This window comes from Drosophila sechellia, chromosome X, assembly GCF_004382195.2.
Source record: "Drosophila sechellia strain sech25 chromosome X, ASM438219v1, whole genome shotgun sequence".
Lineage (NCBI taxonomy): Eukaryota > Metazoa > Arthropoda > Insecta > Diptera > Drosophilidae > Drosophila > Drosophila sechellia.
Genome location: NC_045954.1, coordinates 12,261,926 through 12,283,721, shown reverse-complemented (window position 1 = coordinate 12,283,721; position 21,796 = coordinate 12,261,926). Strand labels below are relative to the sequence as shown.

The 21,796-nt window shown below is 41.2% G+C and overlaps 2 protein-coding genes across 2 annotated transcripts; one reads left to right on the top strand and one right to left on the bottom strand.

Moving 5' to 3' along the window:
• Positions 1 to 2: 2 nt before the first annotated feature.
• LOC6618566 (myb-like protein AA) lies at positions 3 to 19,018 on the bottom strand. The gene is made up of 4 exons (XM_002042789.2): positions 18,627 to 19,018; positions 973 to 2,003; positions 728 to 850; positions 3 to 670 (listed from the first exon to the last, which is right to left on the bottom strand). Exons 1-4 carry the CDS (start codon positions 18,645 to 18,647, stop codon positions 442 to 444), a joined length of 1,404 nt encoding a protein of 467 aa, XP_002042825.2. The 5' UTR covers positions 18,648 to 19,018; the 3' UTR covers positions 3 to 441.
• Positions 19,019 to 19,439: 421 nt separating this feature from the next.
• LOC6618564 (Meckel syndrome type 1 protein homolog) lies at positions 19,440 to 21,707 on the top strand. Its single transcript, XM_002042788.2, has one exon. The coding sequence runs from the start codon at positions 19,540 to 19,542 to the stop codon at positions 21,640 to 21,642; it is 2,103 nt and encodes a 700-aa protein (XP_002042824.1). The 5' UTR covers positions 19,440 to 19,539; the 3' UTR covers positions 21,643 to 21,707.
• The last annotated feature ends 89 nt before the right edge of the window (positions 21,708 to 21,796 follow it).

Sequence of the window (21,796 nt, the reverse complement as noted above, 5' to 3'; positions counted from 1 at the left end):
TATAGGGTATATATAAAGTTGATTTTTAATAAATTATAAGCAAGTCGACTGTACTCGCACTGGAAACACGAAGAATTATTTATATACAATAGAGTTCTCGAACAGTTCACGTACACATTACAAATTACACATATATGGTAAATCGCTTTAAGTACAGGCAATTCAATTTCGTTATAATTTCGATTCCCATTGGTTGGCATTAAGATTAATTCGTTGATAAGCAGCTTTCGCAGGTGGAGAGGGAGAAGAAGGAGAAGGAGAAGGAGAAGGAGAAGGACCTGGACGTGGACGTGGACTCGGAGAAGTGGGAGGATCAAGTGCGTTAGTGTGGACACTATATTAAATAATTTGGTCTGCTCTGCACCAGGTCGTTGGTGTGTATGTTTTTGTATTTCATCATTTTTGTTTTGCCATTTGGGCAGGGTTCCCGACCCACATTCTTTAGATGATCGCCTCGACCGTTCCCACCTCGGCGTTCTTCTTGATCATGTTCTCCCACTGGGCGATGAGTCCTCGCGATGAGGGTGCCTCCTCAGGCGTCAGATCGCAGAGCTGGGCCAGCGACATCGCCGGACGCATGCCGTTGCCCTTGCTGATTCCATAGGCTATATAGGCGGCTGCGTTCAGACTGCGATTACCCGATGGCTTGTGAACGATGTCCTGCTCGTTTCTGTAAGGATTAATCGGTTAAAATCTTTCTTTCAGGTGCTTACTCTGGCATACTCACCCATTCCTACCCAGTTCCTGTGTGGACTGGGCATTGCGCAGTTTACCGGGCCCGTAGCAGTGCTCCACCTCGGAGTCCTCATCATCATCATCTGCATCGGCCTCATCATCTGTGCTCAGTTGCCTGCAAAATATATACACAAACATTTAGTTGATATCCACTGGTTGTATGCTTTAAAAACTCTGGAAGTTTTCACAGAATTGGTTCACGATGCAATCCAAACTGAAAGTCCCAAGTTGACTCACAGCTTGTCCAGGGAGGCCTTCAGAGTGTTCTGCCTGTTGATCTTGCGCAGACGCTTCAACTCCGATTCGCGTGACTTGAGGTCCTGCAGCTCGCGCTGGATCTTCTGCTCCACGGGGACATATCCTCGTCGCAGGGGCCTGCCTTCCGAGTCCCGTTCGATTGCCGCCGACGATAGGGCCACCGATGACGAGTTGATGCCGCCCGTGGAACCTCCGGATTCCAGGAAAGCCATGGCTGTGCGCGTGTTCAGCTTGAGGGTGTTGTTGTTGTTGTTGTTATTGTTGCTGCTGCTGATATTGTTGATCTGGCCATTGACATTTAGGCCGCCATTACCATTGGCGGCGCCCAGGGATATGGTCATTGGAGATGCAGCCGGCAGCGGGCTGGTGTTGCCCAACTTGCCATGCGAGGCAATGAAGCGCTGCATCACACCCTTGGTGGCGCCACCGAAGGCAAACTGCCGCTTCTGGGGCAGACCACTCAGCTGGGGCGTGGATATGGTGCGGGTGATCAGCTTCTGCTGTGGCGGTTCAGGTGTCAGATTGTAGCAGTTGGGCCCAATGTAGCGCTGCTCCTGACGCGTCACCACGGTCAGTTTGAGTGGCTGCTGCTTGGCCACATTCGTGGTGATCCCAGTGATGAGGGTGTTGCTCTGCGAGGAGGCCGAAATGCCCGAGTCATCCGAGTGCTGGCCATCGAGGCTCTCCTCCTTGGCGCTGTTCACACTGGAGGCCAGCGATGGTGTGTTGGACAGCTCGTCGATGGGCAGCAGGAGCGAGGTGGTCTGCACGGCCGCCGGCTGGGCAGTGACCAGCATGCCCTGGTCCTGATCCGGACTTTCGATCAGATCGTGCTCATCATCCTGCTGCAGTTTCGGCTCAAAGTTACCATTAACCGTGTATGTCTCGAAGTCCGGCGAAGCGGAAGTGATCGAGGCGCTGGACGACAGTGTGGCCAGCTGGCGGTACTCCTCCTCGCGACGCACCACCTCCTTGATCTCCTCCTGAATGCGTGTCAGGGGATCGATTTTCTGCGAGCACAAAGAACACAAGAAGTGGTTTAAAACAGGTGCGTGAGTCCTTTTTGAGGAGTATAGTATACAAGATAATGCACTGAAAATAATTCTCTCTAATTCTGTTTAATCATTAAGAACTACGTGCCATGCATACTTATACATTCGATCGACGGAAGAAAGAAGAAACTTTGGCTGAGTGCAGTGGGTAACCAAAAGCGGTGGAAGTGATCGAGGTGGTTCCAAGTTGAATGTAATCGAATATGCCGCAAATCCGAGTGCGCCATTCACTTTCGATCCGCTTCAAATCGAAAGAGTTGCATGCCGCATTACAACAAAGAAAAAAAACAGAAGAAATACACAAGATACACCCGCATCCGTGGATTGCATCTTTGAGCGAAATCGGAGGAGACAAATCCGCTGTTTGCATAATCCGATTGGCTTCGATCGTGCTGCCCAAATGATCCGCCCGAAACCACACACGGCGTGTGGTTCAGTGTGTTACAGAGTGGTTCAGGGTGGCCCATAGTAATGTGTGGTGGTGAGTGATTTAGAGTGGACCCAAGCGTAACCTAAGCCGATTATTGTGCGTGACATCGACAACAAAGTTGGTTGGTTTGGTGATTCCTCTACGGTTCGTTGACGGTTTTGTATCGCGGTTTTTTTTTCCTATAAAATATGCGAAACTATGACAAAGCATCGCATAGAGAGTAAAAGTGTTTAGCAGTCTCACTTTCAGCGAGGTTTTGTTATATTCTGCATAAATACATAAATAGACGCATTTTTGTTGAATAATTAAAAAAGAATTTTACAGTGGCAAGCTATTTACTCTAAATAAATAACAAAATTTTTAGCAATCACAATAATTTCTTTTTTGGATTTTTTTTTAAATGTTGTAAGTTTTGTTATAGTCATAAATTGTGACTCATAGCGCACCCTAAAAATTATTATGGTTTAATGCAAATATCACATGCTGGCTTATCAAAAGTGGGAATATTTACATAATTTTACGAATTACCCCTTTAAAAATGTATAGTATGGGAAAATTTTGCCAGAGATAAGTATGTCGCAGATCATTTAAATGAAACGAAATTTCGTGACAGAACCATAACAAGAGTAGTGAAGAGGAAGAAGGGCATCCTGATGACTCTTCGCAAGTACATATTCATGTGTTCATACGCCTGTTTTCGATGTTATTTAATGGAAACTATTTCAGCGTTTATGCAAGTTAAAAATAATAATAAAAAATAGGCCAAAAAAGTAACCAACCTAGCTTAATGTAAGAATGGAAAAATTTTGTGTGCGATAAGATTAAAAATATTAATGTGTTCATTCGATTGTGTTCGATTTTGTGATATAAAAATATTCCAACATTGATAATTTTTACAAATTATATAGGAATTGCGCAGTTTTTCTTATACATGCATTAAAGTTTACAATTTAAGATGTCTTTAGATTTTTCTGTCTGCTTTTACTCAGACTTCAGAGTCTGAAATAAGAAATAAGAACATTCCCACAGCAATCAGCATCTATTTGATGGCTAAATACTTCCCCTGCAGTCAGACTTGACGCACTTACAGGGCCTCCACCTTACATATATGCATATTACTTGATTTTCCGGGGAAATGGTGGAGGTTTCTTTTCACGAAAAAGGGGGAACTCCACTAGGGGTTGTTAGAGGGCAGATAGGCCAGCTTTTTCGGGTCACCGCATTGCCATTTGGGTGCATTGAGGGTCTGTGGGGTCTGTGACATCGCCATGTGGGGGTGCTCCCATTGATTGTTGTTGATGTTGAGGTTGCTGTTGCAGGTGTGTTGCCTTGCTGCTGCTGCAGTGCTGCAGTTGCTGCTGCTGCAGTGCTGCAGTTGCTGCTGCCGGCAGTCGAGTGTCGTCAGTTGGCTTCCGCATCGTTGTCGCATTAGAAAGTGCCAGTCTTTCGCAGTCCACAAGTACTCGCCGTGAGCGAATGCGGCATTTATGCTTCATTTTTTTTTTTTTTTGCTTTTCCCCGCTTTATTGTCTTGTTTTGCTTGGTCTAAGTCGAAATAAAAAAATATTGTGTCGCAGTTCGGAGTCACAGTATGAAAAAATCACTGTCCGTGGCTGTTGCCGCCCATAACTCATCGATTCGATGCAGATTTTCACTCAATTGTTTGGGCTAGGCACCCAAAACGACAACGAATGGCATTAAAATGTGCGTTTAACGACGTCGTTTTCACTTACTTCAAAACAAAAATAAGCTGGGAGAAAACCACAGCACGGAAAAACTGACGACGGAAATCGAAGTAGGAAATACTCTAAGGTACAAAACAATTTATTGAAATATAAGCCTTTTTTAATAAATTTCTTTTTAGAAATACCAATATTGTTCTTACTCAAAATAATTCGAATATTGAAGAGAACCCTGTTTATTAACCAATTTGTTTTAATTTTTGACAAGGTAACTTAATATCGTAAGTACTTCCTTTAGAGACCCCAGTGTCAATGTTTTTTGTGCATATTAATTTGTACACAAACAGTAATATGATGCCAAGGATTCAAAGTTTAATTAAAAAAGAGCCCATGGGAAGCGCTTCCTGCGGTGGCTTCTTACCCCATTTGCTGCATGAGTGTGTAAAAAGAAAGGGTATATTGTACCTATACCGAAAATGCAGCAAACTAATGTTAAAAGTTGTACGATACTTCCGTTTTCTGCTACTTGTTGCTGCCGTCCAAGTGCAATGACAGCGGCAACTTTTGGCGACAGCTGCCTAAAGTCAAGTTGACAGCTGCTCCTCGACCGGCTGTCACTTTTGGCGCGCGTTTTTCCAGCAAATTTACCGCAAGGGGGAAATGCAAATGCAAATGCAACTCTGCAAATGCGAATGGCATGCGGCTCTTGTCCAAGCTTGAACCCATTTGCATGCCACATTCGCCGGGGTCAAACGCCCAATGGGTCGCGTGAACAGGCAGCCAGCTGAAAAACAGCAAAAAGCAGGCAACAAGCAAATAAGCCAAAGACTTGGGCGCAATTTGTTGCTGCTGTTGCTGCCACGACAAGATCGGCCAACAACAAGATCAGCAACGAGGCAGAAAGCAAATTGGCAAGAGGGGAACAACCAAACATGAGTAACGAAAAGCGAAACAAATAAGAACAAGGTAGTGACGATGGGAACTTTAAAGTACCCATTACTAAAATCTAAATCAAAATTAAAACAAATAGCATTAATATAAATGATATGGTACTTATGCCCAAAAAAACTGTAAGCTCTCAACTAAAATGTTGATTAAAAACACTACTATATGCAGTTTAGAACAGAAGAGGCAATACAAGTTACATTAATTACCTAGAAAGTTTCTACAGATTGAATTATTTACGGCACCTTTGACTTGAGCAACTTCAAATGGGAAATCAATTAGCTTATGCATAAGGAAAACTGTATACCCAAATCGGTGGAATTAGGGGGTACGAACAGCAGAAGAGGAGAAACAAGCGAAGAAACGTAAAAACAGCGGGAGAACGTGACAAGAAACGTGACCGTGACTGTGGCTCTTTCTCCGCGCTCCCCACTTTCCCTCTTCCTCTCACCATAGCGCGCTATCTCTGTCTGGCAACTGATCCACTTCAGACAGTACTACACAGAGACAAATTTAGAAAGGTTCCTAACAATATTAAAAAAAAAAATGTTGAAGATCCGGTAGAACTGTGAAATTACTATTAATGTTTCAATATGTTTAATTTGTTATTATATAAATTATTCACCATATATTATTAAAATTTGGGTGTCCTTATAACAGTACAAATACAAGAGTAGATTTTCTCTATATATTTCCATTAAGCTAAGCTCAAGTTACAAGATGCTCGCACATTTTTCTTGCAGTGTAATCTTCTCTGCTCTGCTTGGGCTGCTGCTGCTCTGCTGACGCCGTTTCCAGGCGAGCGATCAGCATTAGCATAACGATCATCATTATCGTCATCATCGCCTTCGTGATCATCGCGTACAACACTCGTATTTGGGGCAATTCATTTAGCGTTTTCCTCAGTGACCGCCGCATATGCAGCTGAAGCGTGCAAAAAAAATTGTACAAATCAACAAAGAAGAAGCGAACCCATATAAAAAACTAACTAAAAGTACAAAAAAGCCCAAAACAATACATTGCATATGCAAACGAAGGGCGGTATTTAACACTTTTTGCCATTTTAAAACCACAGATTCAAAGGGAAAATCACAAGATGTCAAAACAGACAGATTGTGGTTATATCCTGTGCTTAGAATAAAGCCAGTGTTTGAAAGAAACAATTGATATGCTGAGTGTGTTAATAATGTATAGTTTCATACCATCATGGTAAATTTGTCATCATTCAATTTTTTATAAAAAGTGATTACTAATAAATGCCTTGCGTTTTCTGACTAATTTGCTTAGTAAACTTGTAAAAGCAAATCATATTCCTGCGTTTTCTTCTAATCTCAACCTAAAAGCCTCTAATAATTATGTTATTGTTAAATTACTAAGGGACTACTGAAAAATAATTGAAAGTTCTTTGTTCTTTTCTTCTATGCGAAATATTGAAGTAAGTTCCGTACTAGAAAATTACAAATTACTTACAAAAAAATTTCAGAATTAAATTAGCTCATAAGCTATTACAATTGATACAAAGTTTCACAAAATTGCTATTCTGGCCTCAAATTTGCACCAAGTCTTCTTTAATCCAACCCAAAGGTCTGTTTTCAGATATATCCAACCGTAGACCTTCAGTTCCCACGAATGCATGCTTGTAGCTCCTATCGTAGGTATTTGCCAATGCCATTATCTTTTTGCCCAACTGAACACTGCTCTGGCTGAACGAGCTTTAGCCACGATCCGATCGACCCAGTTTTGACGTACCTATAGCAAATCGTGATCCACACACTATATATTTTGGTCTAGGGTGGGAACAGAGATAACCAAAGCTACGGGGGAAATCTAAGGCGGATGCACTTGGAGCATGTGTCAATTATGACGCCATATCATTAGCATTACCAATACCATTAGGAATGGACCGTTACGGCGATGGCTGGTCATTAGATTTGTGGATTTGCCATGCCACAGAAGAAAATGTTGGCCAAAAAGCAAAGGCAAAACAAAAAAAAAATCAACAGACCAAAAGACCAAGACACCAAGAGACCACTCAAAATGATGGCCAGAGTCACGTCCCCAGCTTTGGGCGCTCCATTAGCAAAAAAAAAAATAGAAAAAAACCAAACAAATTGGTCAACAACGCGAAAACAGGCCGAAATAGATGGCCAAAAATGGTACAAAGGGGGCGGGAAGGCGAGCCCAGGATTGTGGGTGGGATTTGTTGGGAAATGGGGCCAAAACGATATTGGCTTTTTGCGCAATTCCCTGGCAAATATATAGTTCGTGTTGCTTTTCATTCGAACCTTATCTTATATGATGGTTAGGTTCCTATAAAAGGTTCCTACACATATGTGTGTTAACCAAAATGAATTTGCGATAACCGAATGGATGGCTAGGGGCGGGGTGGAATGAAACGGGCGAGTGCTGATAAAAAAAAAGCCCGTCGATTCGATCACCAATTTCCCAGCCCCTCCAGGTTTTCCAGCTTTTTTTGGCCAACAATGCGTGACCTGGCCAAATCAGGGGCTCGAACTAAAGTTTGCTTTTTCAATTCCGTCTCGTTACATTTGGCGGCTTGATTGCGGATTGTTTGACCATTAATTTGGCTTCGGTTGTCGGTCCTGGTCGGCTTTTATTGGCCCCGGACAGTTAGTTAGTTAGTCGGTCATTAAATTAAGTGCCTGGCTGATGGGAGGCAGAGCACTCAGCTCAATGGATGATTCAGTTCGGCCAACTTGGCCAAATGAAAAAAGAAACTAAGTGTTATCTTGGGCGGAACTATTTTATTGACCCAAGCTTCAAGCTCAAGGAAAACAAATTTATTTAATATTAAAAGTTTACTTATTTTATTATTTAATTTAAAAAAAAGAAAGTATGTATACTACGGTCAAAATTCAAATAGGGTATTGATTGGCCAAATACTCTATCATTTAAGAAAGAAACTATTAATAATTATTCAGAGCAAAAAGGTACAACATCTGGCTTTGCAAGCCAACTTCCCATGGAAAAATGTGGCCTGGCCACTCAACCGGCGCACCAAATATGCGATCCGCGCCACATTGTGCCGCAAAAAAATGCCATAACAATAGGGCCTAAAAACAGATAAAACAAAAAGCCAAATGACATAAAAGCAGATAAAACAAAAAGCCAAACAAATAATGAAACAAAAACCAATTATGTCATACGAATGCAGACGACTAGAGCAGAGCTGCATGCCGATTGACCAGACCCACAAAACGTGCCCAGCATATATGTTACTCCGTACCAAATGATATGGCAAAGTGGAGGAGCATTATGTCATCTGTCCACTGCCAAATGCAGCGGCAGCTGAACATCTTCCCAAAGGAAAGGTGGCAAAGTGGCAGCTGGTCTCTGGGCCATTGACACGCGGCGTGGCAAATAAAGTAGGCGCCACAGCCGAGGAGAAAAACTGCTGAACTGTTGAGAACTGTGGACGCAAAGAACAAGCCATGTAGACACACATGTATGTGCAGCTGTAAGTGCAACAAACAGTTGCGTGTTGAACTTGGGCCGCTCCACGAAGCACGTAAAAGATGCAGAGAACACTGAGAGAAATATATGATGTATGAAGTGCTTTACTATTTTTTCATTATAAATTGTGTAAAATATTATACTATTATGTTGTAATTAATACTTTAAGGCTTCTAGTAGCATTATTGTTCTCTGTGTATTACCTGGGCATCTGTTGCCTGTTCTTTTGGCCAAATCAGATCGCTGTGGTGCACATATCTGGGCCTTTTGTAATTGCCATGTCTTTTGCTCACTGCTGTAATTGAAGCTGTGCTTCATATTGTGTCGCCGCCTGATTGAAATATGTACCTCAAGCCAAGACAATGGCAAATATTTGCGAAACACTTTGTCGGTGAGCCACGACAACCGCAAGATTCTTCTACGGATGGGGACAAACAGACGCGATTCAGATACAAGATACACGGGCAAAGTTAATTGACTTGCTTTGTTCGCATTCGAGCTATTTGCTCTGTTTTCAGTATTATTTTTTGTTTTTAGTCTTGTATTTTTTTTTTTTTTTCGTTTTTTGGCAAACCTGGAACCGGAACAAACAGAGATCGATGGGGTAACCACATAGTGCCAAGCGCAGCAGAGACAGGCGGGAATTAGCTCAGTTTTTGGGTTGATTAAAAGCGAAACCATTTCACTGACTACCTTGAGAAAGTGCCAACACTTAAGACGTGACAATGGCCCGCGTTTTCTGAACGGTTTGGCTCATTTTCCCGCTTAGACAGTTTACCGTTAAGCATTCAAAGCCCCACCAATCCAAGTCCACACACCCACTGGAGCTGAACTTGAGCCAAACTGAATGGACACGGTTTTCTTTTTCCCCCACATATTTTTTTATATTTTCTTTTTTTTATGAATGAAATGCCCGTCCATTGTCCGCATTTATGACATTTAGCAGACGCTTAGCCACTGCCAACGAACGGTAAACGGTTTGGATGCTAACTGCACTTTATAAGCGCCATATTTTGTCCGTTTGTCCGCTGTCCGTCAGTTGGCATGGATCGTAAAAATTATCATTATCATTATCGTCGCTGGGTTATTCCTATATTTTTTCCAACTCCCCTAACACCTTGCATTCCTTTTTCATCATTTTTTTTTTTTTTTTGGTTTGTTTTGTGAAAGGTTGTGCATACTTATTAAGACCATGTGCTATGGAAATTTTTAACTGTGGCCTTTCACCAACTTTTCCAGGTTTTCCAGGCTAACAGTATGCACTTCCTAGAATTTTCGCGATAGTGCAAAAAGAAAGACATTGGCTAGCAGCAAATCAATGACAAGGTGAAGCCATTGATATTGTTCATAAATCACTTATAGATTACTATACTCATAAAACTCAAAATATTTGTACTTTTATTTCTTCATTTTTTAAGCGATTGTTCTTTTTACAACAAATTCTCGCTACAACTCAAACTATTTTTGTGAAAATGCTTGTTTTTAGCTACCTCGTTAGAGCTTTTTCCCAACAAACTCTGTCAAGAAACTAGGTCAAATGAGACGTAAGCCGCCAACACCTTCAAAAAATTCACCAGCGAAAACAAGCCGAGTGTTGAAACAATAACAATATCTGTCCCTAATTTAGTTAAATGTACTTATAACAAGCATAACAAATGTGGGAATGTCTTTCCCACGCCTTTAAAACAAAATGGACTCGGATACGTCGTTTTCTGAGTTTTAGACTTGGTAGAGACAATTGCCAAATCATGTCAGAGATAAATTACGCGAAAGGCAGAAATCTCCAATGCATATGCAAAGTAAGTGACTCTTGTTTTATACACATTTATGTGTAAATACATATATGCTCCACTCGGGATGGATGGGGGCCAACTGTCTCCGCAGGCTTATTTATGTTACTATGTCTGTGTGACAACCGATGTGACGATACTTAGTGGCGATGGTAATGCGTCGACCGTTAAACACCCGGCCATTGTTAAGCAAATGCAAAAAACAACACCGGACAAGCGGCATTCGAGGCATTTTGCAGAAGCAGGTGGCAGCGGAAATGCCCGCACTGTGGAAATGGCTTCATTACGGGAAGGCGGTCATAAACTCGATGGCACGAGACCTGCAACTTCGATTTCAGATTGCAAGTTATGCAATCCACGGGAGAAACATATTCACAACGAGTTTCAATTAGTAAATAGCTACAGAGCTATCGATAAAAGTTTGATAGTATTTAAGGTCCACCCGTGGGCGCCACAAAAATGAAGTAATTGCCATATGAACCAATTCTCTTGAACAAACCAAGTCATAACCAAAATGATAGGTGATATCAACCAATTTGGTACTTCTGTATATATAGAAACTGTTCCAATGCTTCTTCAATAACATTTGGGGAAGCACTCGGGCCGGTAAAACACACTCTGCTGCTGCTGCTGCTGCTGCTGCTGCTGCTGCTGCTGCTGCTGCTGCTGCTGCTGCAGTGAATGAGTCACCTGGCCATTTATAATTGGCAACGGCATTTTCAATTACTTTCGGCCAAATTATCTTATCTGGTTTCTGGTTTCCTTTGCTCCAGTTGCGGACATTCCCCACTTGTTATTTCGTTTGTTTAGCACCACCAACACCACCAACACCACCACCACCAATTGGAGCAGCCGAACAGCACCACCAGCAGAATGAGCACCACCATGTACTATGTACTCGGTGGTTTTAACAACAGCCTGCTGCAATATTATCTGTAGTTGGTTTTGGTTAGGAGGAGCTGAGGAATTTGGCGCCCCTTGCAGGTGTCTATATTCCATATTTACACCATGGGCTTACGAATGTATGCAGGAAAGTTACGACTGATACGCCTTATCAGCTATCATTTCGTTATCGATATACATATACATATTTACAGTCAAGTTCAGTTAACAAATTGAGTCATCAGTGCTGGAAACTTTTTCAAACTCTTCTTTTTTTGTGGGCCCGAGATTCGGAATAATATAGTTCTCTTTGTGGAATACGATTGCTTTGCTAATAGAACTTTTCGATTAGATAAAGTCGCTGATTTCTTGGACATAAGCCCGTTGTTGTTAAATTTTTTTTTATTATTTTGCCATTTTTTTGCGTTGCGCACCTAAATGATATTTAAAACGGAGTAGAAATAACTATGTTTCCTTTATTTCTTGCAATCAAAACAATAAATATGATATAATAATAAATATTAATTGATTAAACCGTATGTTAAGGCTAAAAGAAGAAACACTGAAACCATTTGAATGAGTATAAAAATGAAAGGTTTAGTGGCTTCCCAAAATATTATATACAACATTTCCGGCTAATGGCTCTTATCAAGCGTCACTTAATGCCAGCCATATGCTAATTAGCCCCCAGCCCCGCCCACCAATTTGTGTATATAACACCTTGACATTGATGAATTGCAAATGTTGAAAGCGTTAGCAAGCCTTTCGTTGTGAAACGTCCATGGCATATGAGCTGAAATATTCTTTTCGTAGATATATATTGTTGATAATGACGCTTATCATTCAATATTAGCCGCAAGTCAATAGAGCCTTGACTTATATAGAGCCAACCCAACAATATCTAACCATATACAATCCGTCGAAGTTTTCAATTGAACTTACGGCTTCGGGCCGAGACAATTGCATTTGCACTTTGGTACCATCAATTTGGCGACTCTCACGCCATGCCATATAAAACCGTATCGTACCATAATATTCCATACTATACCGTTCCAATAATAATTGAATTTGGAGAAAGTACAGTCACGGCCCATTGTTTAGTTGGTTTTTCAGATGGTTTTGCTGGTGGAAATTGCGACACGCTTTTGCCAACGTCTGCCATTGACACTTGCTTCTCTCGCTTTCATTCAAATTTTCGCAGTCAAAAGCCAATAGAAATAAAAGCCGCCCGACAGAGTTGTGTGAAAAGAAAGATCCATTCCGATCCGATCCCATACCATCCCAACCCATCACTCAGCCAACCGAAGTGGCATCATGGCAAAAATGTAAAGTAGCACAAAATGTTAGTAAGTCGATCAAACAAAATGCATCGGTAGGGGGTCTAACTCCATTACAAGCCATAATACACCGTCTCATATACAATGCTCATTTCATACGATACCATACGTATCCACCGTAATGCAAACGCCCACCCAGGCGATCCGACATGCAATCGAAAGCGGCTCTTCTGCCGGCAATCTAATTGATATTTCTACTGGCTGACTGGCATTTACATGGCTCGATTTTCAGAAGCCTGTGAAAAAATGTTGGGCTAATTGAAAGAGAGAGTGCGCACATCGGTGCCAATGGGTTAAGGTTGCCATGCAAATCACATTGCCTAAAAAAAAAGAAAAAAATTGTGGTAGGTCACCGGGTTCTCCTTTTTTAGAGGACGGGGGCTTATTTTATCAATACCCCAGACAATGGGGGAAAAGGAAAGTGTTTTGTTTCTTTTCGGTTTGGCATGGGAGCGCCAGTTATGAGTAAAATGCCTGGGAAGTCGACACATTGAACCTTTGCTTGGGCGAAAGTTTTCCAATAATTTCCATGACGTGCCATAGCACAACAATATGTCGTATTTTTATATTTGCCAGTATGATTTAAAGTCGTGGGGTTTGGTTTTTCGTCTTTGAATTCGAAATTGAAATATTAACTTATTTCAAATATTACTTGCTATGCAAAGATATTAGCTGAAATATCGAAAAACAACTAACTTCCCATGAGAAACTCTGTTTTATCTTGGCCAACAAGGCCATCTCCAACTGACATTTCTCACACTGACGAAACCTTTTTATCTCCCCGCAAGCAATCAATCAAATGGTAATTGAAAAACTGCAAGTTATGAGCATATGTACTTTAACATACACGCATGTCATCTGCCGCAATGAACTTGCATCTTGGCAAGTTCCTTCTTCCGCTGCGGAAAAACAAATCTGAGCAGCTGGAAAAACAATAAGCGGGAAAATTGAAGAACAAAAATGAAAAAAAGGTCAGGCTGTGCTGAAGAGGAAGAAAACTTTCTAGAAAAAGAAAATATAAAATCTCATTATTTCTCCTGCACGTTCTTCTTCGATGACTTGATGCTGGAGGGTGGGGTGAGTTGATTCCGAGTTGATTTGAGAAAACAACTTTCGCAGCGAAGCGATCATGAGAAAGAATGGAATAGATCTGGGTACTAGCAATGCATCTTTCATCATCTGGTCAACGATTTTCCTTGGCCACACGTTGAAAAATAAATATTTTCATGGGGGAAATAGATGTCAGGAAATATTCCTAAACTATTCAAGAGGTATTCAAAATAAGCAGGCGACTGTATGTTTTCCCTTCTTAAATGTAAAATAATTTCCATAGAACTCAAAAATGTCCTTTAAAATCTATGGAGTGTCATATTTTTATTGACTGTACAGTGTATACACTGATAATTTTCTTGTGGCATGACGAAAAATCAATTTCGGCTAATCGGCGATCGTGGATCAGTAAGTCGCGGCAAAATTACAGCCAATGACATCGAATCAATTCGATATCGGAAGTATCCGTGGTACAATCAATTGACTTACTAATTGCGAACAATTTAATAGCAATTATGTGTTATGTTCGGCTGCAATCGTGAAAATCTGTATCTGTGAGATAATCGATGACTTGCGATGACTTCTTTCACTTTGATTGACACGGTTTTTGGGTTATGGTTTATATATATATCTATATATGTATGTATGGCTAATTGATTTCTGAGTCGAAGTTATAAAATCGACTTGCGGCCGGCAATTATATCAGCCGGCCAACGGTAAACGAGCTGCGATCGATCAATTAAGCAACGCGCTATAGTATTTTGTATCTTATATAGTATCTATTGGTATTAGGTATTAGGTTTTGGGTTATGGGTTCGCTGCGGCTTGGTTTCATTTTGTCCGCTTCGGATTGCCGCATAAAATGTAGTTCAAATCACTTTCGAAAACAGAGCTGAATATATAAAGGAAAACATTGCTTTGTGTGGCGCTGTGTTGTGGGGCAGTTAAATGCTTGCCTCAGTCCTAACGGTCAACGCGTTCACAACATTCACTTTTCATTGAAAAGCCGGGAACGAAACAGAAATTAGCCTTAGCCACATTTGAATTTCTAATCGGCCGGACGAAATGTTTTATGTGCGTCTTATTACTATTATTATTCAGATTGGGCTTATTTCGATTTCGTAATCGACGAGCATTTCGCTTTTCCACCTCGCCATGTCGAGATACATTATTCCAATTTTATTTGTTACAACAAACAATATGTGTTAAAGTCTCGGTCTGGGTCTTTGCCTTTTGAGTTCATTGCCAGAACTGAATAAAAGAAAAAAAAACTGGTTTTCTGTTTCGTCGTCGGTGAAATTTATGATGCATAATATTTGTTTTATTTGCCATTGTTTGTGGTCATAGGCAGCAACGTTGCACTCGCCATCTCGAAAAGATTTGAACGCCAAGATGCAATTGAAAGTTCCCAGAAAAAAAAAAACATTCGGAGTTCCCAGAAAAATATTGAGGATTTACCAAATACTTAAACCGTTTAAGAAATACAATTTATGAGCTTTTTTCGAGGTAATCTAATATGGGGATTGTCAGTTGAAAGAAGTTTTAGATAATTTTTCATAGTTTATGGTTCATAAAACATAATATTTTAGGTTCATCTTCATATGATTTATATACCTAACATGCTGAATCGTTAATTAATCACTGTTCTGATAACTGCTTTCTTTATGACCCAAAATGATTTTATATTTTGTAACCAAATTTATTGTTTGTTTATCGATTCGATTCTAGTTATCATTCAAATGAAATCAAATACAAAAACTATAAAATAGTAAAATTAAAGTGCTATGCATGAAGTGAAAATTAAACGTTTAATGGCATTGATTTGACAAGCTCCATTTGCGGCTTAGATTAGCTTACAATCTAGTTTAGCTTAGCCGCCCATAATTAGTGGATATAATTAACTTGTCCGATTGTGTAGGATTCTCGGCATCTGAGATACATTTGCTATGCTTCGTTTTCCATATCTTCGCTTTGGCTACCTTCAACTGCTCCAGTTTTCGGTTTGAGTGCTTCAATAATAACCGTTGTTTTTGGGATTTTCTCTGTTTGTTTTTTTTCACCCACTTTGAGATTGCCAGAGGTCAGGAGTCGTTGAACCCAGACATTGACCTCCACCTTCTCCACCTCCGCCCCTTTGGCGATCGACACACGACAAGATTCGGGTTTTGTTTTTATTTTATTTCATTTCATTTTTTTCAAGTTTTCTTTTTTTTTAGCGTACTTTGCGTCTGCTGTTTGCGTTTTTCATTTGAGCCTGACTTTGGCTTTGGGCCATCTCCCACCTCCCAAAAAAAAGAGGTAACTTTCGGCTATCCCCTCTTTTATCTGACCATCTGCGTTTATGTGTAATTACATCGGTCTCTTGGGTTCCAAGATTTGAGTTTTTAGAGTTTTTGGGGTTCTTTGGATTTCATTCCGATACGCCTTTTGCCTTTTGTCCACTAGACCAATTTTCTTCTAGCCACTTTGGACAATTTTGGTAAGAGCAGTTAGCCCATCATCATCTTCGCTCCCCGCGCTTCAGTCATTATCTTTATGTTTTTCGACTTGGGTAATTTCCATTTTCTATTACAAACTTTGTATTGGCTGCCAGCTGCATTAAAACATTCATTAGGCATTTATCAAAAGTTGCTGTCAGGATCTCACGGTTTTTTCGTTATTTGACTGACCGGTTTTCGGGCATTTTTACTTTCAATTGGCAAACGGGAAAAATCGACGTGAAAATCTTACTACCGCCGTCTGGGTCCGCAATGCGCAAAAAAAGCGAAATTTTAATAGACCAGCAACGACCAGAAATGATGCATCAAATTCTAACCGGTTTTTGGGGCTTTTTCTTCTACACATATTGGGAAAAAGTTTTTTTCAAGCAAATAGGGGGGAAAACAAATGGAGATGTTCGGTCAAAAGGTAATTATTTAGAAATGAATAGTTAATAAAGGAGTAAACCATCTTGTTCATAGCTACATATTTGAACATATATTAATTTATGTTGGGTAGATTACAATTATGAGAAGATTGTAGGTAAACAGCAGTACTATTTCTTCTCTAAATAGATCAATTTTTGTATTGCTTACATTTTAGAGTATAATCTAATATACTAATAAGTGTTATAAAAACCACTATGTTTAGCATGTACAAATGACAAAATAGGCTAGTTTTGGCTTTAGTCGTTCTTAACGGAAACTTTCAATAGTAAAGATGCAAATATCTGTGTAAAAATCTACCGAGTGAATCGAAGATAATCAGGAATTGGATTCTCTCTTCTCGGATTTCAGACTTCTGCTGATCGAGTGGAGATCTTCAGCTTGGCCTGAATCGCATCGCATCCGTCGGTTAGATGGAGATCCTCGAGCTCAATCCGCTGCCATGGCCAATCGGCCAGTCTCAATCACTTGACCATGGAGCCACCACTGCCCCCGTTCACCGTTTCACCCACCCCTGCAGCGGACACCCCTTCCTCCATCGCGATCATGTCCATTGCGATTCTCGAGGCATTTTATTTGGGTCATGGACAGTCATCTGGCTCAATGGTCCCCTCTGCGATGTCTTGCGTCTACAGGTTTTTCGACTTTTACTTGCAACTGGCATTGGCCGGGCCGAAAAAGGCATTTTTCTGGCTCTGCGGTTCCGTGTCTCACATCTCGTTTAGGTTTTCAATACGAAACAGTATGTTTTTTTTTTGGGGTTCTTGGCTGTTGAGTAAGCTGCTTAAACAGCTGTTATGGCATTTCTTAAAGGTAATAATATTTCATATTTATGACAGCTATACATTTAAAAAGATCCGTTGTTTATAGACTGTCTTTATATGGCTTTTAAAGCTTTTAAATATAGCGTAATTTTATTTGTAAAGATTTTGAATAGAAAGCTACCAACTAATAAAGTTATTAGTCAAATTCTTTCAAACACTAGAATGTGTTTAATTTGTAGTTTTCTAGTTTAACTGTGTGCTGGTCTGCAGATCTGTATTATATATTAAATTTTTGTGTGTCATGATGTGGATGATTTCGAAAGAGATTTCTTATCGAAAATGACATTTGTGGCACACTTTTGGACTTAAGGCCTGAATTCTCCATCATCGAAAAAGGTGGAAGAGAGAGGGAAACGAAGAAAGAGAGCAAGACAGAGAGAAGGAGGAGCTGCACGAGAATTGTAGACCAAAACAATGGCGATCACAAATTTCACAGCTCTTACCATGACTTTGGTTTTGGCCCTCAAGCAAAAAGATCAAGACGAGTCCAAAAATATATTAAACACAATAAACCACACGCAAAAAAAAAACAGTGGCCAACTGTGCAAATAAAGCGCCAGCAACAATAACAACAATGGGGGACACACACACATGCACACCTGTGGGCAACAGAAGAAGAAAAACAAAACAAGAACAACATGTAAATGAAAAACCAAACAAAACCATTTTACAATTGTGGCCAAAGCATTGTTGTTGTTGTTCGGTTTTTTTCTCTTTTTTTTTCTGCGGAAAGTCGGGAAAATCAGTCAATGGAACGTCACGGCAGAGCAGCGACAGCGACGCCAGCAGAGGCAGCGCAGCATCGGGGGCGTACTAAGTTCAATGAAACACAGGAGAATGCAGGGAAGCAAAGGAGATAGGAGAATGGGTGGAGGAAAATCAAAAACCAAAAAATAAGAGAAAATACAAGAACAACTTCATGTACTGCAAAACTAATGTAATCATCTGTTGGATATTAACGATTATTTCGTAAACTATAATCGTAAACTGTTATTGTTCAACATTAACGAATATATGTTATAAGACTTTTCCTCAGTCATAAAATATAAAATGCTCTAGTTTTTGCGAATTTTTAAGTTCCTACTTAATGTCTTTTTAATGCTTCTAAAATTATGTAAAACTTTCTTCACTTGGTGATTTTGAAACTATTTCTTTATCTTTCTTTATTCATTTATATTTTATTAAACACTATTCAATTTTCTTATAATATTAACTTATTACTAAGATTTGATTATTTACTAACCTCTTCGACTTTCTGCTGCATTTTGACGAAAAGTTTTATTTTGCTGTGGCTGCAAAAACTCCCTTTTCAACACTTAACTGAACAAAATTAAAAAAAAAAAATAAACGAAAGTAAATGTTTCAACTGGAAAACATTCACGGGATCGTCTATTTAAAATTGCACTTCCAGTGTTTGTTGCAGAATTTCTCCTTTTCTTCTTTTCTCTGTTTATCGGCGGTTGCGCGCGCGCAAAAAGTGCAACGAAGAAAGGAAACAACCAAACAAACAGACGGATGAATGGGGAGTTGGAGTACGCGCGAAGAATCGTAGACTTGTAGAATCGTGCAGAACTGCAGACTTTGAGGAACGACCAGCACGCAGAGCAATCGAAAACACAACTGGCGGCCAAAATGAAACGAGGAATGTGGAGTGCATAAAGCGGCCGACGATAACACAAACACAGCGGCAAAGCTTCGCGAGCAATCGATAAGCCTATCGAATATACCAAAGCGGAGTTGGTATGTTCCAGGGCTGGCGACAGTGCAGCTATCAAGCTAAAAACGTTTAGCGCTAGCTGTGTTATTTTTTTTAACCATTTCCAATCCAATCTATATTGTATTTATACTAATAATAAAATAGATGAGTACATCACAATTTGTACAATTTAAATTTATAAACATCACATTGAGCAGCTAAAATAATTTTGGCTATTTTCTAGCTATAATTTTCCAAAGACAGTTATCGGCCTTCATGGTTGTCACGGCAACAATAGTTGGTTTTCGGTATATAATCGATTGGTTGCCTGGGCAACGGTATTTCAAAAACATAAACAAAACAAAATGGAAAACAAACAAGGAAGGCCAGTAGTTTACAATTTTTGAGGTTTGAACAAAGAAACTAAAAATTTACTGGGCAAAATAATTATCGGCGCATCATGCTAAAAAGCAGGGACATAAAGCGCACTGGAGTTTATCGCGTGAGCGGAAACATTGGTGATCTGCAATTGGAACTGAAGCTGCGTCACATCAGTGAATGGCTGCCGGTCCCCAAATTTGAGTACGCGGGAGCGCAGTCGACGAACGCATATGGTGACCACTATCCCGGATCGGAGGAAGACGTCTGGCATGATTGCTATATTCATGTTCCCCAGGGCGATGATTCGTATGGGGGGAGGAATTGCTTGGGCTACAACTGCAGTTATTATAATGTGGGAACTGGTTACACCGGCAGGCGACGAAGGAGTCCCGTAGCTCAGCATGGGGGGGAGGACAAGGAGAAGAATGAGGAGGAAATAACCGATCTGGATCTGGAGTCCCAAAGTAATCGCTCGGGGAGCATCCTAAGTGATAATAGTCGTCCTCCCGCTGGTGATCTCTTCTATAAACGGAATAAGGAACTCTGCAATGGTGCTATAGCCACAATGCGCATATCCTGGCAGCAAAAGCACTTTAGTCAAGCGGAACTGGAGCAATATATCAACAATCCTGGAAGTTGCGCCCCGAAACTACAGCGGCGCTATCACAATTGGGCCTTGGAAACCCTGAAGCTACAACAGCGTTATCTAAGGAAACTAGAGAATCTGGAAGATGCGGAGAAGCAGCAGGATCCTGAGCCCATTAAAGTTCGTCGCCGGATACGAAAGCCCAAATCGAAGCAGAGAGGCTGCTCTGCCGTAACTCACCCGACTATTGCCAGTCTGTCCTCGGCGAATATGTCGGAGGTTTCAGTACTGGATGATCCCAACTTTGCCGCCAGAACGTGCCTTATACACACCTTATTGGATAATGATTCCGAGAATCTTATGCCCGCCGAAGCGAGTGAATTCCATAAAAAGGGCTACCAGCTAATGTACATCTATGCCGATCTGCAGCAGGACACACTGTTGGTCAGTATACGATATGATCCCGAACAGGGTCTGCTCTATGTCTATCCGGATTTCAGCAGCAGTGCCCAGGATCTGGATTATGTGGTTCAGATCGAGCGGAATAACGATTGCCGACAATTGTATGCCTTTGGCTTTGAGAATGTCACACCGCTAGAGGCCTACCACGATGACGGTTTCTCTGAGGAGGCGGATGGCGAGGATGAGCAGGAACTGGGGGATGGCTTACCCATCGAAGAAGATCTGCCCGAAGATGCCTCCGCCGGGGAGATTCTCGAGTTTTACCACAGACGGCGAGCATCCGCTAGCGAGAGGAGAAGTCTCCTCCAGTTCGAAATGCCGCCCAAGAGGATGAAACGGGTCAGTCTGCTGCTGGAACTACAGAAAGCCCAAAACTTTGAGAACCCCAACATACATGTAAGATACTATCTGAAAGCTCCAGCACATACCTACTATGAGGGTACACCTGGGGTGGATACCATGCAGGGAGCCACGGCCACGTGCAAGAATGCCGGCGACTGGAGGAGTGCCCATTTGGGTCACTGCTGGCAGGTGACCCTGCTCCTGGAGGAACAACATCATCCGGCTGACCTACTGCATCTGTATTTTGAAGTGATCAGCATAGATAGCTGGCAGCGGGAGCGATGTGAGGGATATGCCCACTATGCGATACCGCTAACATCCGCCCTGCCAACAGACTCCATATGGCTGCAGTGCATCCGACCATTGGGCAACTGGCTAGATGCTCTCAATCGGTATTTCATAGGCGGTCGGCAGCTGTTCGACTTTGAGTCCTTCTTCGACGTACACCGGCAATCGGAAATGCATTCCCGTTTGGACTTCAAATCTGACAGGCCAATGACCACCACGGGAACACTTTCGCTCCGGCTTCAAAAGCTTCAGCAGCGCCAAATAGACACATGTGACCAGTTCCACCACCACTTCCATTTGGATCTCGGCAACAATAGTAGCGACGATGGCGACAGCAATGATGACGAAATCAGATCCAGTTCAAATCCTGATACTGCGAGGGCCACCACTCTGGACGAGGTAATGGCCGCCTTTGTGGAGGCCAGGAAACGGATCGAGCTGCTCCTGGGAAACAGCTCAGAAACAGCCTCACCATCATCTGTATACTTCCAGGCTGAGATTTAAGCCCTTCAATGAGTACAATAATATGATAGCAAATGATTTTGTTTTATATATAAACTAAAAAACGATTATTTTATTTCAGAATTCGGGAAATCGGCTTTGGGAAAGTATTCATACATTTTTTTATGGGCATTTTAATCATAATTTGGCTAAAATT